This window comes from Oncorhynchus nerka, linkage group LG16, assembly GCF_034236695.1.
Source record: "Oncorhynchus nerka isolate Pitt River linkage group LG16, Oner_Uvic_2.0, whole genome shotgun sequence".
Classification (NCBI taxonomy): Eukaryota; Metazoa; Chordata; class Actinopteri; order Salmoniformes; family Salmonidae; genus Oncorhynchus; species Oncorhynchus nerka.
In genome coordinates, this window is record NC_088411.1 from 48,070,306 (window position 1) to 48,089,248 (window position 18,943).

General features: G+C 46.7%; 1 protein-coding gene across 3 annotated transcripts in view; it reads left to right on the plus strand.

Annotated features, from left to right (window-relative positions):
* Positions 1-6,373, plus strand: part of LOC115123025 (non-structural maintenance of chromosomes element 4 homolog A-like) — a 67,262-nt gene extending 60,889 nt beyond the window's left edge. For 2 of the 3 annotated variants that reach the window (XM_065002714.1, XM_065002715.1), the window contains one exon: positions 5,162-6,373. In XM_065002714.1, the coding sequence (XP_064858786.1) occupies positions 5,162-5,248 (87 nt within the window). In that variant the 3' untranslated portion in view covers positions 5,249-6,373. The remainder of the gene's footprint in view (positions 1-5,161) is intronic. The other variant, XM_065002716.1, reaches the window with a different exon arrangement.
* The last annotated feature ends 12,570 nt before the right edge of the window (positions 6,374-18,943 follow it).

Below are 18,943 nucleotides of genomic sequence, written 5' to 3' on the forward strand. Positions count from 1 at the left end.
CACACACACACACATAAATACTACAGATACACACACTACACACACACACACATAAATACTACAGATACACACACTACACACACACACACATAAATACTACAGATACACACACACACACATAAATACTACAGATACACACACACACACACACACACACACACATAAATACTACAGATACACACACTACACACACACACATAAATACTACAGATACACACACACATAAATACTACAGATACACACACTACACACACACACATAAATACTACAGATACACACACTACACACACACACATTACTACTACAGATACACACACTACACACACACACACATAAATACTACAGATACACACACACATTACTACTACAGATACACACACTACACACACACACACATAAATACTACAGATACACACACACATTACTACTACAGATACACACACTACACACACACACACAAAATACTACAGATACACACACACACACATACTACAGATACACACACACACACACACACACATAAATACTACAGATACACACACACACACACACATAAATACTACAGATACACACACATAAATACTACAGATACACACACTACACACACACACATATAAATACTACAGATACACACACTACACACACACACATAAATACTACAGATACACACACTACACACACACACATAAATACTACAGATACACACACACACACACACATAAATACTACAGATACACACACTACACACACACACATAAATACTACAGATACACACACTACACACACACACATAAATACTACAGATACACACACTACACACACACACATAAATACTACAGATACACACACTACACACACACACATAAATACTACAGATACACACACTACACACACACACATAAATACTACAGATACACACACATAAATACTACAGATACACACACTACACACACACACATATAAATACTACAGATACACACACTACACACACACACACAAAAATACTACAGATACACACACACACACACACATAAATACTACAGATACACACACATAAATACATAAATACAGATACACACACTACACACACACACATAAATACTACAGATACACACACACACACACACACACACACACATAAATACTACAGATACACACACACACACACACATAAATACTACAGACACACACACACACACACACACACACACACACACACACACATAAATACTACAGATACACACACTACACACACACACATTAATACTACAGATACACACACACACATAAATACTACAGATACACACACTACACACACACACATAAATACTACAGACACACACACACACACACACACACACACACACACACACACATAAATACTACAGATACACACACTACACACACACACATAAATACTACAGATACACACACACACACACACATAAATACTACAGATACACACACACATAAATACTACAGATACACACACTACACACACACACATAAATACTACAGATACACACACACACACACACATAAATACTACAGATACACACACTACACACACACATAAATACTACAGATACACACACACACGTAAATACTACAGATACACACACTACACACACACACACATAAATACTACAGATACACACACACACACACACATAAATACTACAGATACACACACACATAAATACTACAGATACACACACACACACACATAAATAGTACAGATACACACACTACACACACACACACATAAATACTACAGATACACACACACACACACACACACACACACACATAAATACTACAGATACACACACACACACACACATAAATACTACAGATACACACACACATAAATACTACAGATACACACACACACACACACACATAAATACTACAGATACACACACACATAAATACTACAGATACACACACACACACACACACACACACACACATAAATACTACAGATACACACACACACACACACACATAAATACTACAGATACACACACTACACACACACACATAAATACTACAGATACACACACACATAAATACTACAGATACACACACTACACACACACATAAATACTACAGATACACACACTACACACACACACATAAATACTACAGATACACACACACACACACACACATAAATACTACAGATACACACACTACACACACACACATAAATACTACAGATACACACACTACACACACACACATAAATACTACAGATACACACACTACACACACACACATAAATACTACAGATACACACACTACACACACACATAAATACTACAGATACACACACTACACACACACACATAAATACTAAAGATACACACACTACACACACACACATAAATACTACAGATACACACACTACACACACACACATAAATACTACAGATACACACACACATAAATACTACAGATACACACACTACACACACACACATAAATACTACAGATACACACACACACACACACACACATAAATACTACAGATACACACACTACACACACACACACACACACATAAATACTACAGATACACACAGATACACACACACACACACATAAATACTACAGATACACACACTACACACACACACACACACACATAAATACTACAGATACACACAGATACACACACACACACACATAAATACTACAGATACACACACTACACACACACACATAAATACTACAGATACGCACACACACAAATACTACAGATACACACACACACACATACACTACACACACACACGCACACACATACACACCCACATATACTACACACGCACACACATACTACACACACACACACACATACACGGGTAGATAACACAGAGTCTATACACAGAGTCTATACAGGTACATAACACAGAGTCTATACAGGTACATAACACAGAGTCTATACAGGTACATAACACAGAGTCTATACAGGTACATAACACAGAGTCTATACAGGTACATAACACAGAGTCTATACAGGTACATAACACAGAGTCTATACAGGTACATAACACAGAGTCTATACAGGTACATAACACAGAGTCTATACACAGAGTCTATACAGGTACATAACACAGAGTCTATACACAGAGTCTATACAGGTACATAACACAGAGTCTATACAGGTACATAACACAGAGTCTATACAGGTACATAACACAGAGTCTATACAGGTACATAACACAGAGTCTATACACAGAGTCTATACAGGTACATAACACAGAGTCTATACACAGAGTCTATACAGGTACATAACACAGAGTCTATACAGGTACATAACACAGAGTCTATACAGGTACATAACACAGAGTCTATACACAGAGTCTATACAGGTACATAACACAGAGTCTATACACAGAGTCTATACAGGTACATAACACAGAGTCATAACACAGAGTCTATACAGGTACATAACACAGAGTCTATACAGGTACATAACACAGAGTCTATACAGGTACATAACACAGAGTCTATACAGGTAGATAACACAGAGTCTATACAGGTGCATAACACAGAGTCTATACAGGTGCATAACACAGAGTCTATACAGGTACATAACACAGAGTCTATACAGGTACATAACACAGAGTCTATACAGGTACATAACACAGAGTCTATACAGGTACATAACACAGAGTCTATACAGGTACATAACACAGAGTCTATACACAGAGTCTATACAGGTACATAACACAGAGTCTATACAGGTGCATAACACAGAGTCTATACACAGAGTCTATACAGGTACATAACACAGAGTCTATACAGGTGCATAACACAGAGTCTATACAGGTGCATAACACAGAGTCTATACACAGAGTCTATACAGGTACATAACACAGAGTCTATACAGGTGCATAACACAGAGTCTATACAGGTGCATAACACAGAGTCTATACAGGTGCATAACACAGAGTCTATACAGGTACATAACACAGAGTCTATACAGGTAGATAACACAGAGTCTATACAGGTACATAACACAGAGTCTATACACAGAGTCTATACAGGTACATAACACAGAGTCTATACACAGAGTCTATACAGGTACATAACACAGAGTCATAACACAGAGTCTATACAGGTACATAACACAGAGTCTATACAGGTACATAACACAGAGTCTATACAGGTACATAACACAGAGTCTATACAGGTAGATAACACAGAGTCTATACAGGTGCATAACACAGAGTCTATACAGGTGCATAACACAGAGTCTATACACAGAGTCTATACAGGTACATAACACAGAGTCTATACAGGTACATAACACAGAGTCTATACAGGTACATAACACAGAGTCTATACAGGTAGTCTAACACAGAGTCTATACAGGTACATAACACAGAGTCTATACAGGTACATAACACAGAGTCTATACACAGAGTCTATACAGGTACATAACACAGAGTCTATACACAGAGTCTATACAGGTACATAACACAGAGTCTATACAGGTACATAACACAGAGTCTATACACAGAGTCTATACAGGTACATAACACAGAGTCTATACAGGTACATAACACAGAGTCTATACAGGTAGATAACACAGAGTCTATACAGGTAGATAACACAGAGTCTATACAGGTACATAACACAGAGTCTATACAGGTACATAACACAGAGTCTATACAGGTGCATAACACAGAGTCTATACAGGTGCATAACACAGAGTCTATACAGGTACATAACACAGAGTCTATACAGGTACATAACACAGAGTCTATACAGGAGTTGATTGTAATTGTTGTTGATGATGATGTATCACAGTGCTGAACTGTATTTTCTTCTGTTCTGAGTTTGTTGTCGTTGATGTTGTCCTCTGTTCTGAGTTGGTTGTCGTTGATGTTGTCCTCTGTTCTGAGTTGGTTGTCGTTGATGTTGTCTCCTGTTCTGAGTTTGTTGTCGTTGATGTTGTCTCCTGTTCTGAGTTGGTTGTCGTTGATGTTGTCCTCTGTTCTGAGTTTGTTGTCGTTGATGTTGTCCTCTGTTCTGAGTTTGTTGTCGTTGATGTTGTCTCCTGTTCTGAGTTTGTTGTCGTTGATGTTGTCTCCTGTTCTGAGTTTGTTGTCGTTGATGTTTTCCTCTGTTCTGTCTCTCTCCGTAGGAGATAATTGAGGTCTTTAGTATCAGCGAGCCTCTGATCCACCCTCCCATCACACAGAATGATTACTGCTCTTTTTTTTTTTTTTAAACATCATCATCTTATTGACTTTAACTCTAAACGCTGTAAATATTTTGTTTTCTATAAATAGTTGTCGTTCACACTTTTTAAATTCATGACATTTATTTGATTAAAAAGAGAGAACCGAACTCAGTGATTTGTTGTTTTGTTTTGTTTTTTTAACGTCAAGGAAGAGAAGAAAGCTCGTATATCCACGTGACTGAGGGTAGATTGCCTCTGCCTTGTCTTTAGATTAGACTTACCTATAAGGATCGGGGTTGGGGATATTGTATTCTCTGATAATGACAGGAAAATCTTCTATGAACAAATGCCTTTTATACGCAAAGTGTGTTGTCCTATATTTAATATTTAATGTTTACCCCCCCCGCAGGAGGCCTTTTGGTAGGCCGTCATTTTAAATAACAATTTGTTCTTAAATGACTTGCCTAGTTAAATAAAGGTTAAATATATAAACAATTCTGCAAAGTACACCCCACCCACCCCCCCATTAAAAATATATATTAACAATAAAACAAGGACATGCTAGCCATGCTAGCCCAATGACGACATGTAGCCTACAGTAGAAAGTCAAGTAGCTAGCATGTACATCATTCAATAATGCAAAAGGTCCATAAAAGTGTATTTTATTTTATTTTTTATTTTACCTTTATTTAACCAGGCAAGTCAGTTAAGAACAAATTCTTATTTTCAATGACGGCCTAGGAACAGTGGGTTAACTGCCTTGTTCAGGAGCAGAACGACAGATTTGTACCTTGTCAGCTCGGGGGTTTGAACTCGCAACCTTCCGGTTACTAGTCACACGCTCTAACCACTAGGCTACCCTGCCGCCCGTATAAATGACTGATATTTAAAGATATTACGGTATACTGATGGGAGACCATTCCACTCCACTGTCAGTGACCCTATACACCCAGTAGAAATGTTTTAACATATAGGCTTGATTTACAGTAACCTACCTCTTCCACATAGACTAGAATGGTGTAATTCACTGTCCGTTGGGATTCCAACCGCCGATAAACCCCATAGAAAAGGAGTCTTTTTGTCCCTGAGCATGGCAGTTAACCCACTGTTCCCTGGGCGCCGATGACGTGGAAGTTGATTAATTTGCAAATAAATTCATTAAAAATCCTACAACGTGATTTTCTGGATTTTATTATTATTTTTTCCTCATTTTGTCTGTCATCGTTGAAGTGTACCTATGATGAAAATTACAGGCCTCTCTCATCTTTTTAAGTGGGAGAACTTGCACAATATAGGTGACTGACTAAATACTTTTTTCCCCACTGTATATTATTATTTGTGCCCTGGTCTGATAAGAGCTCTTTGTCACTTCCCACGAGCCGGGTGGTGACCACAACTCACTCATTCCTGTGTTTAATACATGTATCGTATAGCGTGTGTGTGTGGCAGGCTTACAATGATGGTGAAAAACAACATTTGAGAGTGACTGACCCTGGTGCTAGTAGAGGGGGTACAGCTGACCCTGGGGGGGGGGTATGCTGACCCTGGTGCTAGTAGAGGGGGTACAGCTGACCCTGGTGCTAGAGGGGGTACAGCTGACCCTGGTGCTAGAGGGGGTACAGCTGACCCTGGTGCTAGAGGGGGGTACAGCTGACCCTGGTGCTAGGGGGGTATGCTGACCCTGGTGCTAGAGGGGTACAGCTGACCCTGGTGCTAGTAGAGGGGTACAGAAGACCCTGGTGCTAGTAGAGGGGGTACAGCTGACCCTGGTGCTAGTAGAGGGGTACAGAAGACCCTGGTGCTAGTAGAGGGGGTACAGCTGACCCTGGTGCTAGAGGGGTACAGCTGACCCTGGTGCTAGAGGGGGGTATGCTGACCCTGGTGCTAGAGGGGGGTATCCTGGTGCTAAAGGGGGTACAGCTGACCCTGGTGCTAGAGGGGGTACAGCTGACCCTGGTGCTAGGGGGGGGTATGCTGACCCTGGTGCTAGAGGGGGTACAGCTGACCCTGGTGCTAGAGGGGGTACAGCTGATCCTGGTGCTAGAGGGGGGTACAGCTGACCCTGGTGCTAGAGGGGGTACAGCTGACCCTGGTGCTAGGGGGGGGTATGCTGACCCTGGTGCTAGAGGGGTACAGCTGACCCTGGTGCTAGTAGAGGAGGTACAGAAGACCCTGGTGCTAGTAGAGGGGTACAGCTGACCCTGGTGCTAGAGAGGGGTACAGAAGACCCTGGTGCTAGTAGAGGGGTACAGCTGACCCTGGTGCTAGAGGGGGTACAGCTGACCCTGGTGCTAGAGGGGGGGTATGCTGACCCTGGTGCTAGAGGGGTACAGCTGATCCTGGTGCTAAAGGGGTACAGCTGACCCTGGTGCTAGAGGGGGTACAGCTGACCCTGGTGCTAGGGGGGTATGCTGACCCTGGTGCTAGAGGGGGTACAGCTGACCCTGGTGCTAGAGGGGTACAGCTGATCCTGGTGCTAAAGGGGGTACAGCTGACCCTGGTGCTAGAGGGGTACAGCTGACCCTGGTGCTAGAGGGGTACAGCTGACCCTGGTGCTAGAGGGGGGTATGCTGACCCTGGTGCTAGAGGGGGTACAGCTGACCCTGGTGCTAGAGGGGGTACAGGTGATCCTGGTGCTAAAGGGGGTACAGCTGACCCTGGTGCTAGAGGGGTACAGATGACCCTGGAGGGGTACAGCTGACCCTGGTGCTAGAGGGGGGTATGCTGACCCTGGTGCTAGAGGGGGTACAGCTGACCCTGGTGCTAGAGGGGGGTATGCTGACCCTGGTGCTAGAGGGGGTACAGCTGACCCTGGTGCTAGAGGGGGTACAGCTGATCCTGGTGCTAAAGGGGGTACAGCTGACCCTGGTGCTAGAGGGGTACAGCTGACCCTGGTGCTAGAGGGGTACAGATGACCCTGGTGCTAGAGGGGGGTATGCTGACCCTGGTGCTAGAGGGGTACAGCTGACCCTGGTGCTAGAGGGGGTACAGCTGATCCTGGTGCTAAAGGGGGTACAGTTGACCCTGGTGCTAGAGGGGGTACAGCTGACCCTGGTGCTAGAGAGGGTACAGCTGATCCTGGTGCTAAAGGGGTACAGCTGACCCTGGTGCTAGAGGGGTACAGCTGACCCTGGTGCTAGAGGGGGGTATGCTGACCCTGGTGCTAGAGGGGTACAGCTGACCCTGGTGCTAGAGGGGGTACAGCTGATCCTGGTGCTAAAGGGGGTACAGCTGACCCTGGTGCTAGAGGGGGTACAGCTGACCCTGGTGCTAGAGGGAGTACAGCTGACCCTGGTGCTAGAGGGAGTACAGCTGACCCTGGTGCTAGAGGGGGTACAGCTGACCCTAGTGCTAGAGGGGGTACAGCTGACCCTGGTGCTAGAGAGGGTACAGCTGACCCTGGTGCTAGTAGAGGGGGTACAGATGACCCTGGTGCAAGAGGGGGTACAGCTGACCCTGGTGCTAGAGGGAGTACAGCTGACCCTGGTGCTAGAGGGGGTACAGCTGACCCTGGTGCTAGAGGGGGTACAGCTGACCCTGGTGCTAGAGGGAGTACAGCTGACCCTGGTGCTAGAGGGGGTACAGCTGACCCTGGTGCTAGAGGGGGGGGGGGTATGCTGACCCTGGTGCTAGAGGGGGTACAGCTGACCCTGGTGCTAGAGGAGGTACAGCTGACCCTGGTGCTAGAGAGGGTACAGCTGACCCTGGTGCTAGAGGGGGTACGCTGACCCTGGTGCTAGAGGAGGTACAGCTGACCCTGGTGCTAGAGAGGGTACAGCTGACCCTGGTGCTAGAGGGTGTACAGCTGACCCTGGTGCTAGAGGGGGTACAGTTGACCCTGGTGCTAGAGGGTGTACAGCTGACCCTGGTGCTAGAGGGGGTACAGTTGACCCTGGTGCTAGAGGGGGTACGCCTGACCCTGTACCAACCCGCCTGACCACTCTGCCTGACCCTGTACTAGCCCGCCTGACCACTCTGCCTGACCCTGTACTAGCCCGTTCCAGTACTCTGCTGCCTGTGACTGGAACGAACTGCAAAAATCGCTGAAGTTGGAGACTTTTATCTCCCTCACCAACTTCAAACATCAGCTAACCGATCGCTGCAGCTGTACATAGTCTATTGGTAAATAGCCCACCCATTTTCACCTACCTCATCCCCATACTGTTTTTATACTGTTTTTTTTTTTATTTATTTACTTTTCTGCTCTTTTGCACAACAGTATCTCTACCTGTACATGACCATCTGATCATTTATCACCCCAGTGTTAATCTGCTAAATTGTATTATTCGCCTACCTCCTCATGCCTTTTGCACACATTGTATATAGACTGCCCATTTTTTTCTACTGTGTTATTGACTTGTTAATTGTTTACTCCATGTGTAACTCTTTGTTGTCTGTTCACACTGCTATGCTTTATCTTGGCCAGGTCGCAGTTGCAAATGAGAACTTGTTCTCAACTAGCCTACCTGGTTAAATAAAGTTTTTTTTTTTTTTAAACCCGCCTGACCACTCTCCCTGACCCTGTACCAGTCCGCCTGACCACTCTGCCTGATCCTGTACCAGCCCGCCTGACCACTCTGCCTGACCCTGTACCAGCCCGCCTGACCACTCTGCCTGACCCTGTACCAACCCGCCTGACCACTCTCCCTGACCCTGTACCAGCCCGCCTGACCACTCTGCCTGACCCTGTACCAACCCGCCTGACCACTCTGCCTGACCCTGTACCAGCCCGCCTGACCCTGTACTAGTCCGCCTGACCACTCTGCCTGACCCTGTACCAACCCGCCTGACCACTGTGCCTGACCCTGTACCAGCCCGCCTGACCACTCTGCCTGACCCTGTACCAACCCGCCTGACCACTCTGCCTGACCCTGTACCAGCCCGCCTGACCACTCTGCCTAACCCTGTACTAGTCCGCCTGACCACTCTGCCTGACCCTGTACCCGCCCGCCTGACCCTGTACCCGCCCGCCTGACCCTGTACCCGCCCGCCTGACCCTGTACTAGTCCGCCTGACCACTCTGCCTGACCCTGTACTAGTCCGCCTGACCACTCTGCCTGACCCTGTACCCGCCTGCCTGACCCTGTACCAGCCCGCCTGACCCTGTACCAACCCGCCTGATCACTCTGCCTGACCCTGTACCCGCCCGCCTGACCACTCTGCCTGACCCTGTACCAGCCCGCCTGACCACTCTGCCTGACCCTGTACCAGCCCGCCTGACCACTCTGCCTGACCCTGTACCAACCCGCCTGACCACTCTCCCTGACCCTGTACCAGCCCGCCTGACCACTCTGCCTGACCCTGTACCAACCTGCCTGACCCTGTACCAGCCCGCCTGACCCTGTACTAGTCCGCCTGACCACTCTGCCTGACCCTGTACCAACCCGCCTGACCACTCTGCCTGACCCTGTACCAACCCGCCTGACCACTCTGCCTGACCCTGTACCAGCCCGCCTGACCACTCTGCCTGACCCTGTACTAGTCCGCCTGACCACTCTGCCTGACCCTGTACCCGCCCGCCTGACCCTGTACCAACCCGCCTGACCCTGTACTAGTCCGCCTGACCACTCTGCCTGACCCTGTACTAGTCCGCCTGACCACTCTGCCTGACCCTGTACCAACCCGCCTGACCACTCTGCCTGACCCTGTACCAGCCCGCCTGACCACTCTGCCTGACCCTGTACTAGTCCGCCTGACCACTCTGCCTGACCCTGTACCCGCCCGCCTGACCCTGTACCAACCCGCCTGACCCTGTACTAGTCCGCCTGACCACTCTGCCTGACCCTGTACTAGTCCGCCTGACCACTCTGCCTGACCCTGTACCCGCCTGCCTGACCCTGTACCAGCCCGCCTGACCCTGTACCAACCCGCCTGATCACTCTGCCTGACCCTGTACCCGCCCGCCTGACCCTGTACCAGCCCGCCTGACCACTCTGCCTGACCCTGTACCAGCCCGCCTGACCACTCTGCCTGACCCTGTACCAACCCGCCTGACCACTCTGCCTGACCCTGTACCAGCCCGCCTGACCCTGTACTAGTCCGCCTGACCACTCTGCCTGACCCTGTACCCGCCTGCCTGACCCTGTACCAACCCGCCTGACCACTCTGCCTGACCAACCCGCCTGACCCTGTACTAGTCCGCCTGACCACTCTGCCTGACCCTGTACTAGTCCGCCTGACCACTCTGCCTGACCCTGTACCCGCCTGCCTGACCCTGTACCAGCCCGCCTGACCCTGTACCAACCCGCCTGATCACTCTGCCTGACCCTGTACCCGCCCGCCTGACCCTGTACCAGCCCGCCTGACCACTCTGCCTGACCCTGTACCAGCCCGCCTGACCACTCTGCCTGACCCTGTACCAACCCGCCTGACCACTCTGCCTGACCCTGTACCAGCCCGCCTGACCCTGTACTAGTCCGCCTGACCACTCTGCCTGACCCTGTACCCGCCTGCCTGACCCTGTACCAACCCGCCTGACCACTCTGCCTGACCACTCTGCCTGACCCTGTACCCGCCCGCCTGACCCTGTACCAACCCGCCTGACCACTCTGCCTGACCCTGTACCAACCCGCCTGACCACTCTGCCTGACCCTGTACCCGCCCGCCTGACCCTGTACCAACCCGCCTGACCACTCTGCCTGACCCTGTACCAGCCCGCCTGACCCTGTACCAACCCGCCTGACCACTCTGCCTGACCCTGTACCAGCCCGCCTGACCACTCTGCCTGACCCTGTACCAGCCCGCCTGACCACTCTGCCTGACCCTGTACCAGCCCGCCTGACCACTCTGCCTGACCCTGTACCAGCCCGCCTGACCACTCTGCCTGACCCTGTACTAGTCCGCCTGACCACTCTGTCGGTCCCTGTCCCTGATCCTGCCATCCTGTACCTTTGCTCCTACTCTGGATGATCAACCCCTGCCTGCCTTGACCTGTCATTAACCTTCCCCTGTTGTTACAATAAACATTGTTACTACACATAGTCTGCACTTGGGTCTTACCTTGATACCTGATGGGGATGCTCGGGGGGGGTTTCCCCGAATTGCAATTACACAATTATTAGAGTAGTAGGGGATGTTTATGAGGGAGAAGGAAGTGTGCGACGTTGAAAAGTACACTGAAAACAAACAAAAAGAATGTACACCAATATCAGGCATGGGAACTATTTCAGATCTGGTGTAATTATACAACGTGAACTGTACCACTTGTTACGCACATCCTAAGCATTATTGTTTTGCTAAAAAGGAATCGGAGGCCAGCATACGGAATGCCGCTGCTCCACGGTGCTTTATTCCTGCACCCAATAATGCAACGTATTGACTATACAGGTGAGACTTCAAGCCTTCAGTTACCCACAGTCCTTTTGGCTAAAATGTGCTTCCCGTCAGGCTCCTCAAATCTGAGGTGAGTGATTTACATGCATTCATATGTAGTGTGTGTGTTTAGGTGCAAATCATTCATCAGTGTAACTGCAGGTAAATAATGGGTGTATAGGGGATGATTCAGGTAAATAATGGGTGTATAGGGGATGATTCAGGTAAATAATGGGTGTATAGGGGATGATTCAGGTAAATAATGGGTGTATAGGGGATGATTCAGGTAAATAATGGGTGTATAGGGGATGATTCAGGTAAATAATGGGTGTATGGGGATGATGATTCAGGTAAATAATGGGTGTATGGGGATGATTCAGGTAAATAATGGGTGTATTCAGGGGATGATTCAGGTAAATAATGGGTGTATAGGGGATGATTCAGGTAAATAATGGGTGTATGTGATTCAGGGGGTGTATGGGATGATTCAGGTAAATAATGGGTGGGGGATGATTCATAAATAATGGGTATAGGGATGATTCAGGTAAATAATGGGTGTATAAAAATAATGGGTGTATGGGGGATGATTCAGGTAAATAATGGGTGTATGGGGGATGATTCAGGTAAATAATGGGTGTATTCAGGGGGTGTATGATGATTCAGGTAAATAATGGGTGTATGGGGGATGATTCAGGTAAATAATGGGTGTATAGGGGATGATTCAGGTAAATAATGGGTGTATGGGGGATGATTCAGGTAAATAATGGGTGTATGGGGATGATTCAGGTAAATAATGGGTGTATAGGGGATGATTCAGGTAAATAATGGGTGTATGGGGGATGATTCAGGTAAATAATGGGTGTATAGGGGGATGATTCAAATAATAGGGTGTATAATGGGGATGATTCAGGTAAATAATGGGTGTATAGGGGATGATTCAGGGTAAATAATGGGTTTATGATGATTCAGGTAAATAATGGGTGTATAGGGGATGATTCAGGTAAATAATGGGTGTATAGGGGATGATTCAGGTAAATAATGGGTGTATAGGGGATGATTCAGGTAAATAATGGGTGTATAGGGGATGATTCAGGTAAATAATGGGTGTATAGGGGATGATTCAGGTAAATAATGGGTGTATAGGGGATGATTCAGGTAAATAATGGGTGTATGGGGGATGATTCAGGTAAATAATGGGTGTATAGGGGATGATTCAGGTAAATAATGGGTGTATAGGGGATGATTCAGGTAAATAATGGGTATAGGGGATGATTCAGGTAAATAATGGGTGTATGGGGATGATTCAGGTAAATAATGGGTGTATGGGGGATGATTCAGGTAAATAATGGGTGTATAGGGATGATTCAGGTAAATAATGGGTGTATGGGGATGATTCAGGTAAATAATGGGTGTATAGGGGATGATTCAGGTAAATAATGGGTGTATAGGGGATGATTCAGGTAAATAATGGGTGTATAGGGGATGATTCAGGTAAATAATGGGTGTATAGGGATGATTCAGGTAAATAATGGGTGTATAGGGGATGATGATTCAGGTAAATAATGGGTGTATGGGGGATGATTCAGGTAAATAATGGGTGTATGGGGGATGATTCAGGTAAATAATGGGTGTATAGGGGATGATTCAGGTAAATAATGGGTGTATAGGGGATGATTCAGGTAAATAATGGGTGTATGGGGGATGATTCAGGTAAATAATGGGTGTATGGGGGATGATTCACGTAAATAATGGGTGTATAGGGGATGATTCAGGTAAATAATGGGTGTATGGGGGATGATTCAGGTAAATAATGGGTGTATGGGGGATGATTCAGGTAAATAATGGGTGTATAGGGGATGATTCAGGTAAATAATGGGTGTATAGGGGATGATTCAGGTAAATAATGGGTGTATGGGGGATGATTCAGGTAAATAATGGGTGTATGGGGGATGATTCAGGTAAATAATGGGTGTATAGGGGATGATTCAGGTAAATAATGGGGGATGATTCAGGTAAATAATGGGGTATGGGGATGATTCAGGTAAATAATGGGTGTATGGGGGATGATTCAGGTAAATAATGGGTGTATAGGGGATGATTCAGGTAAATAATGGGTGTATAGGGGATGATTCAGGTAAATAATGGGTGTATAGGGGATGATTCAGGTAAATAATGGGTGTATAGGGGATGATTCAGGTAAATAATGGGTTTATAGGGGATGATTCAGGTAAATAATGGGTGTATAGGGGATGATTCAGGTAAATAATGGGGGGATGATTCAGGTAAATAATGGGTTTATGGGGATGATTCAGGTAAATAATGGGTGTATAGGGATGATTCAGGTAAATAATGGGTTTATAGGGATGATTCAGGTAAATAATGGGTGTATAGGGGATGATTCAGGTAAATAATGGGTGTATAGGGGATGATTCAGGTAAATAATGGGTGTATGGGGGATGATTCAGGTAAATAATGGGTGTATAGGGGATGATTCAGGTAAATAATGGGTGTATAGGGGATGATTCAGGTAAATAATGGGTGTATGGGGATGATTCAGGTAAATAATGGGTGTATGGGGATGATTCAGGTAAATAATGGGTGTATAGGGGATGATTCAGGTAAATAATGGGTGTATGATGATTCAGGTAAATAATGGGTGTATGGGGGATGATTCAGGTAAATAATGGGTGTATAGGGGATGATTCAGGTAAATAATGGGTGTATAGGGATGATTCAGGTAAATAATGGGTGTATGGGGATGATTCAGGTAAATAATGGGTGTATAGGGGATGATTCAGGTAAATAATGGGTGTATAGGGGATGATTCAGGTAAATAATGGGTGTATGGGGGATGATTCAGGTAAATAATGGGTGTATAGGGGATGATTCAGGTAAATAATGGGTGTATAGGGGATGATTCAGGTAAATAATGGGTGTATGGGGATGATTCAGGTAAATAATGGGTGTATAGGGATGATTCAGGTAAATAATGGGTCATAGGGATGATTCAGGTAAATAATGGGTGTATAGGGGATGATTCAGGTAAATAATGGGTGTATAGGGGATGATTCAGGTAAATAATGGGTGTATAGGGGATGATTCAGGTAAATAATGGGTGTATAGGGGATGATTCAGGTAAATAATGGGTGTATAGGGGATGATTCAGGTAAATAATGGGTGTATAGGGGATGATTCAGGTAAATAATGGGTGTATGGGGGATGATTCACGTAAATAATGGGTGTATGGGGGATGATTCAGGTAAATAATGGGTGTATAGGGGATGATTCAGGTAAATAATGAGTTTATAGGGGATGATTCAGGTAAATAATGGGTGTATAGGGGATGATTCAGGTAAATAATGGGTGTATAGGGGATGATTCTGGTAAATAATGGGTTTATAGGGGATGATTCAGGTAAATAATGGGTGTATAGGGGATGATTCAGGTAAATAATGGGTTTATAGGGGATGATTCAGGTAAATAATGGGTGTATAGGGGATGATTCAGGTAAATAATGGGTGTATAGGGGATGATTCAGGTAAATAATGGGTGTATAGGGGATGATTCAGGTAAATAATGGGTGTATAGGGGATGATTCAGGTAAATAATGGGTTTATAGGGGATGATTCAGGTAAATAATGGGTTTATAGGGGAGGATTCAGGTAAATAATGGGTGTATAGGGGATGATTCAGGTAAATAATGGGTGTATGGGGGATGATTCAGGTAAATAATGGGTGTATGGGGGATGATTCAGGTAAATAATGGGTGTATAGGGGATGATTCACGTAAATAATGGGTGTATAGGGGATGATTTGGGTAAATAATGGGTGTATAGGGGATGATTCAGGTAAATAATGGGTGTATGGGGGATGATTCAGTTCCTACTGTGTTACTACCACAGCATCAGAACATCAGGATAAGATACTCATTATAAAACACATTCCTACATTGTGTCTGTGTTCCTCTGACATATTTCAGACGATTCACGTTACCTTCTAATACTGCTTTTTACAGTTGCATGAATGCCAACATGCATCGTCCCCCAAGACTCTCATTGCCTCTGGTTCTCTGGTCTGTTTTATTCTTTACTTTGTCCTCTGTCTCTCTCTCCCCCCTCTCTCATATTATTAGTATTATTATTATTGTTATTATTATTGTTGTTGTTATTGTCATTATTACTATGATTATTATCCAGAGTATTATTATTAGTGAGGTTTCTAACTGGTAGTTTTATATTAGTGAGGTTTCTAACTGGTAGGTATTATTAGTGAGGTTTCTAACTGGTAGGTATTATTAGTGAGGTTTCTAACCGGTAGTTTTTATTAGTGAGGTTTCTAACCGGCAGTTTTTTTCTAACTGGTAGTTAATTAACCCAGAAATAAATGATTTTATGTGTCACGACTTCCGCCGAATTCAGTCCCTCTTCTTGTTCGGTCGGCGTCCGGTGGTCGACGTCAACAGCTTTCTAGCCATCGCCGATCCACTTTTCATTTTCCATTTGTTTTGTCTTTGTTTTCTACACACCTGGTTTCTATTCCCCAATTACATGTTCATTATTTAACCCTCTGTTTCCCACATGTTGGTGTGCGTGTTTGTATATAATGTTCAGGTCGTTACTGGTTGACTGGTATTGTTTGTATTGTAATGACCTGACTAGATCATAAATGAACAATTGTCCAGACAGAGGCTTGAGTTTGCGAATTGACGGTTTATTAAACCAACTTTACACAGGCTACTGTTTGGGCCGTAGCACACGCCAAAAAGATGACAGATAACCCACAAGCCAATCGTGACCTTCTCTTGTGAAGCCCAGACGTAAGAGAGAGAACAAAAGCTGAACCTGGTCTTAACTTCCAATGCTCCACCCCCCTGCCCAACCCCCCTCCACGCCACTCCGCCAACCACCAGGATGCCCGGCATCAGAACATTCCAGGCATTCCCGTGGTTGGCAGATAGCAGGTTGATTGACATGTCGGACCCCGCGAACACCGGGTACTGGTCAGTACAACACAACCACCTCCTAGCCTAACACATAACACACAGCTGTCTGTGCGGGTCGCTACACAGCCCCCCCACCACAAAGTCCCTCGTCCCCGAGGGAACAAACAAAGTCTCTGAAGCGACCCGGAGGTCTCCTTTGCCTGCGTGGCCGTGATGGTCGCAGAGTGCCCCTCTGGGAACCAGGGGATGAAGGCAGGGATATGGGGGACAAGGAAGCGGAACGGGTAATACAGTCCGTGGTTCTGGGGAACCACGCGGTGACACAGGGGGAGACAGGGGAGTGGGCTGTCTGGAGCCTTGTCTGCGGCACCTGAGGGTGGGTGCCTGGAGAATGTCATTGCCAGAGAGGGGAATTGTGGGGGTTCCTGGGGTTTGGGGAGAAGAGGCCCCTCTGTATGGGGCTAACCTGTCCCGGTGCAGTGCCACCTTTCTCCCCCTGGGAGGAAGCTGCACCCGGTACACAACCTCCCCTACCCTCTCCAGGACACTGCAGGGTCCCACCCAGTGACTGTCCAACTTGGGGCATCTGCCTTTTTCCTTAGGGGCTGTAGACCCAGACCAGCTCCCCAGCCACAAAGTGCCTTCCCGGGTGTGCACGTCATAGTTCCTTTTCTGCCTCACACCTGCATTCACCAGCTGCTCTCTGGCGAAGGTGTGGGCTGTCTCCAGGCGGTCCTGGAGTCTCCGGGCATACTCCGGCCCCGGAGGAACATGAGGGCTATCCAGGGGCCGACCAAACGCCATCTCCGCAGGGGTGCGGATCTCTCTCCCCAGCATGAGGAGGGCAGGCGTGCAGGAGGTGGAGTCTTGGACGGCGGAGCGGCATGCCATGAGGACCATAGGCAGGTGCTTGTCCCAGTCACGCTGGTGTTTGGAAGAGACAATGGCCAGCTGCTGTCCAAGCGTTTTGTTGAAGCGCTCCACAAGGCCATCACTTTGAGGATGGAGAGGAGTAGTGCGGGTCTTGTGCATACCCAGCCTCTCACACATGGTGGCGAACACACGGGACTCAAAGTTTCTGCCTTGGTCGCTGTGGATGGACTCTGCAGCTCCAAACCTGCTGAACATCCCCGCTGTCAGGGCGTCGATGATGGTCTCTGCCTCCTGGTCAGGCAGAGCATAGGCCTCGGGCCATTTTGTGAAATAGTCCATGGCCGTGAGCACCCAGCGGTTTCCACTGTCTGTGGTGGGAACGGCCCAACTACATCCACTCCCACCCTCTCCATGGGAGCCCCCACGGGGAACTGTTGGAGCTGAGCATGAGAGCGGCCTGGGGGGCCCTTTCTCGCTGTGCAGTTGTCACAGCGGCGACAAAAGTCCTCCACATCCCTCTTGTGCTGCCCCCAGTAGAAGCCCTGACGGAGACGGCGCAGTGTTTTTGTGACCCCAAAGTGTCCAGTCCCCACCCCCCCATGAGTACTCTGGAGCAC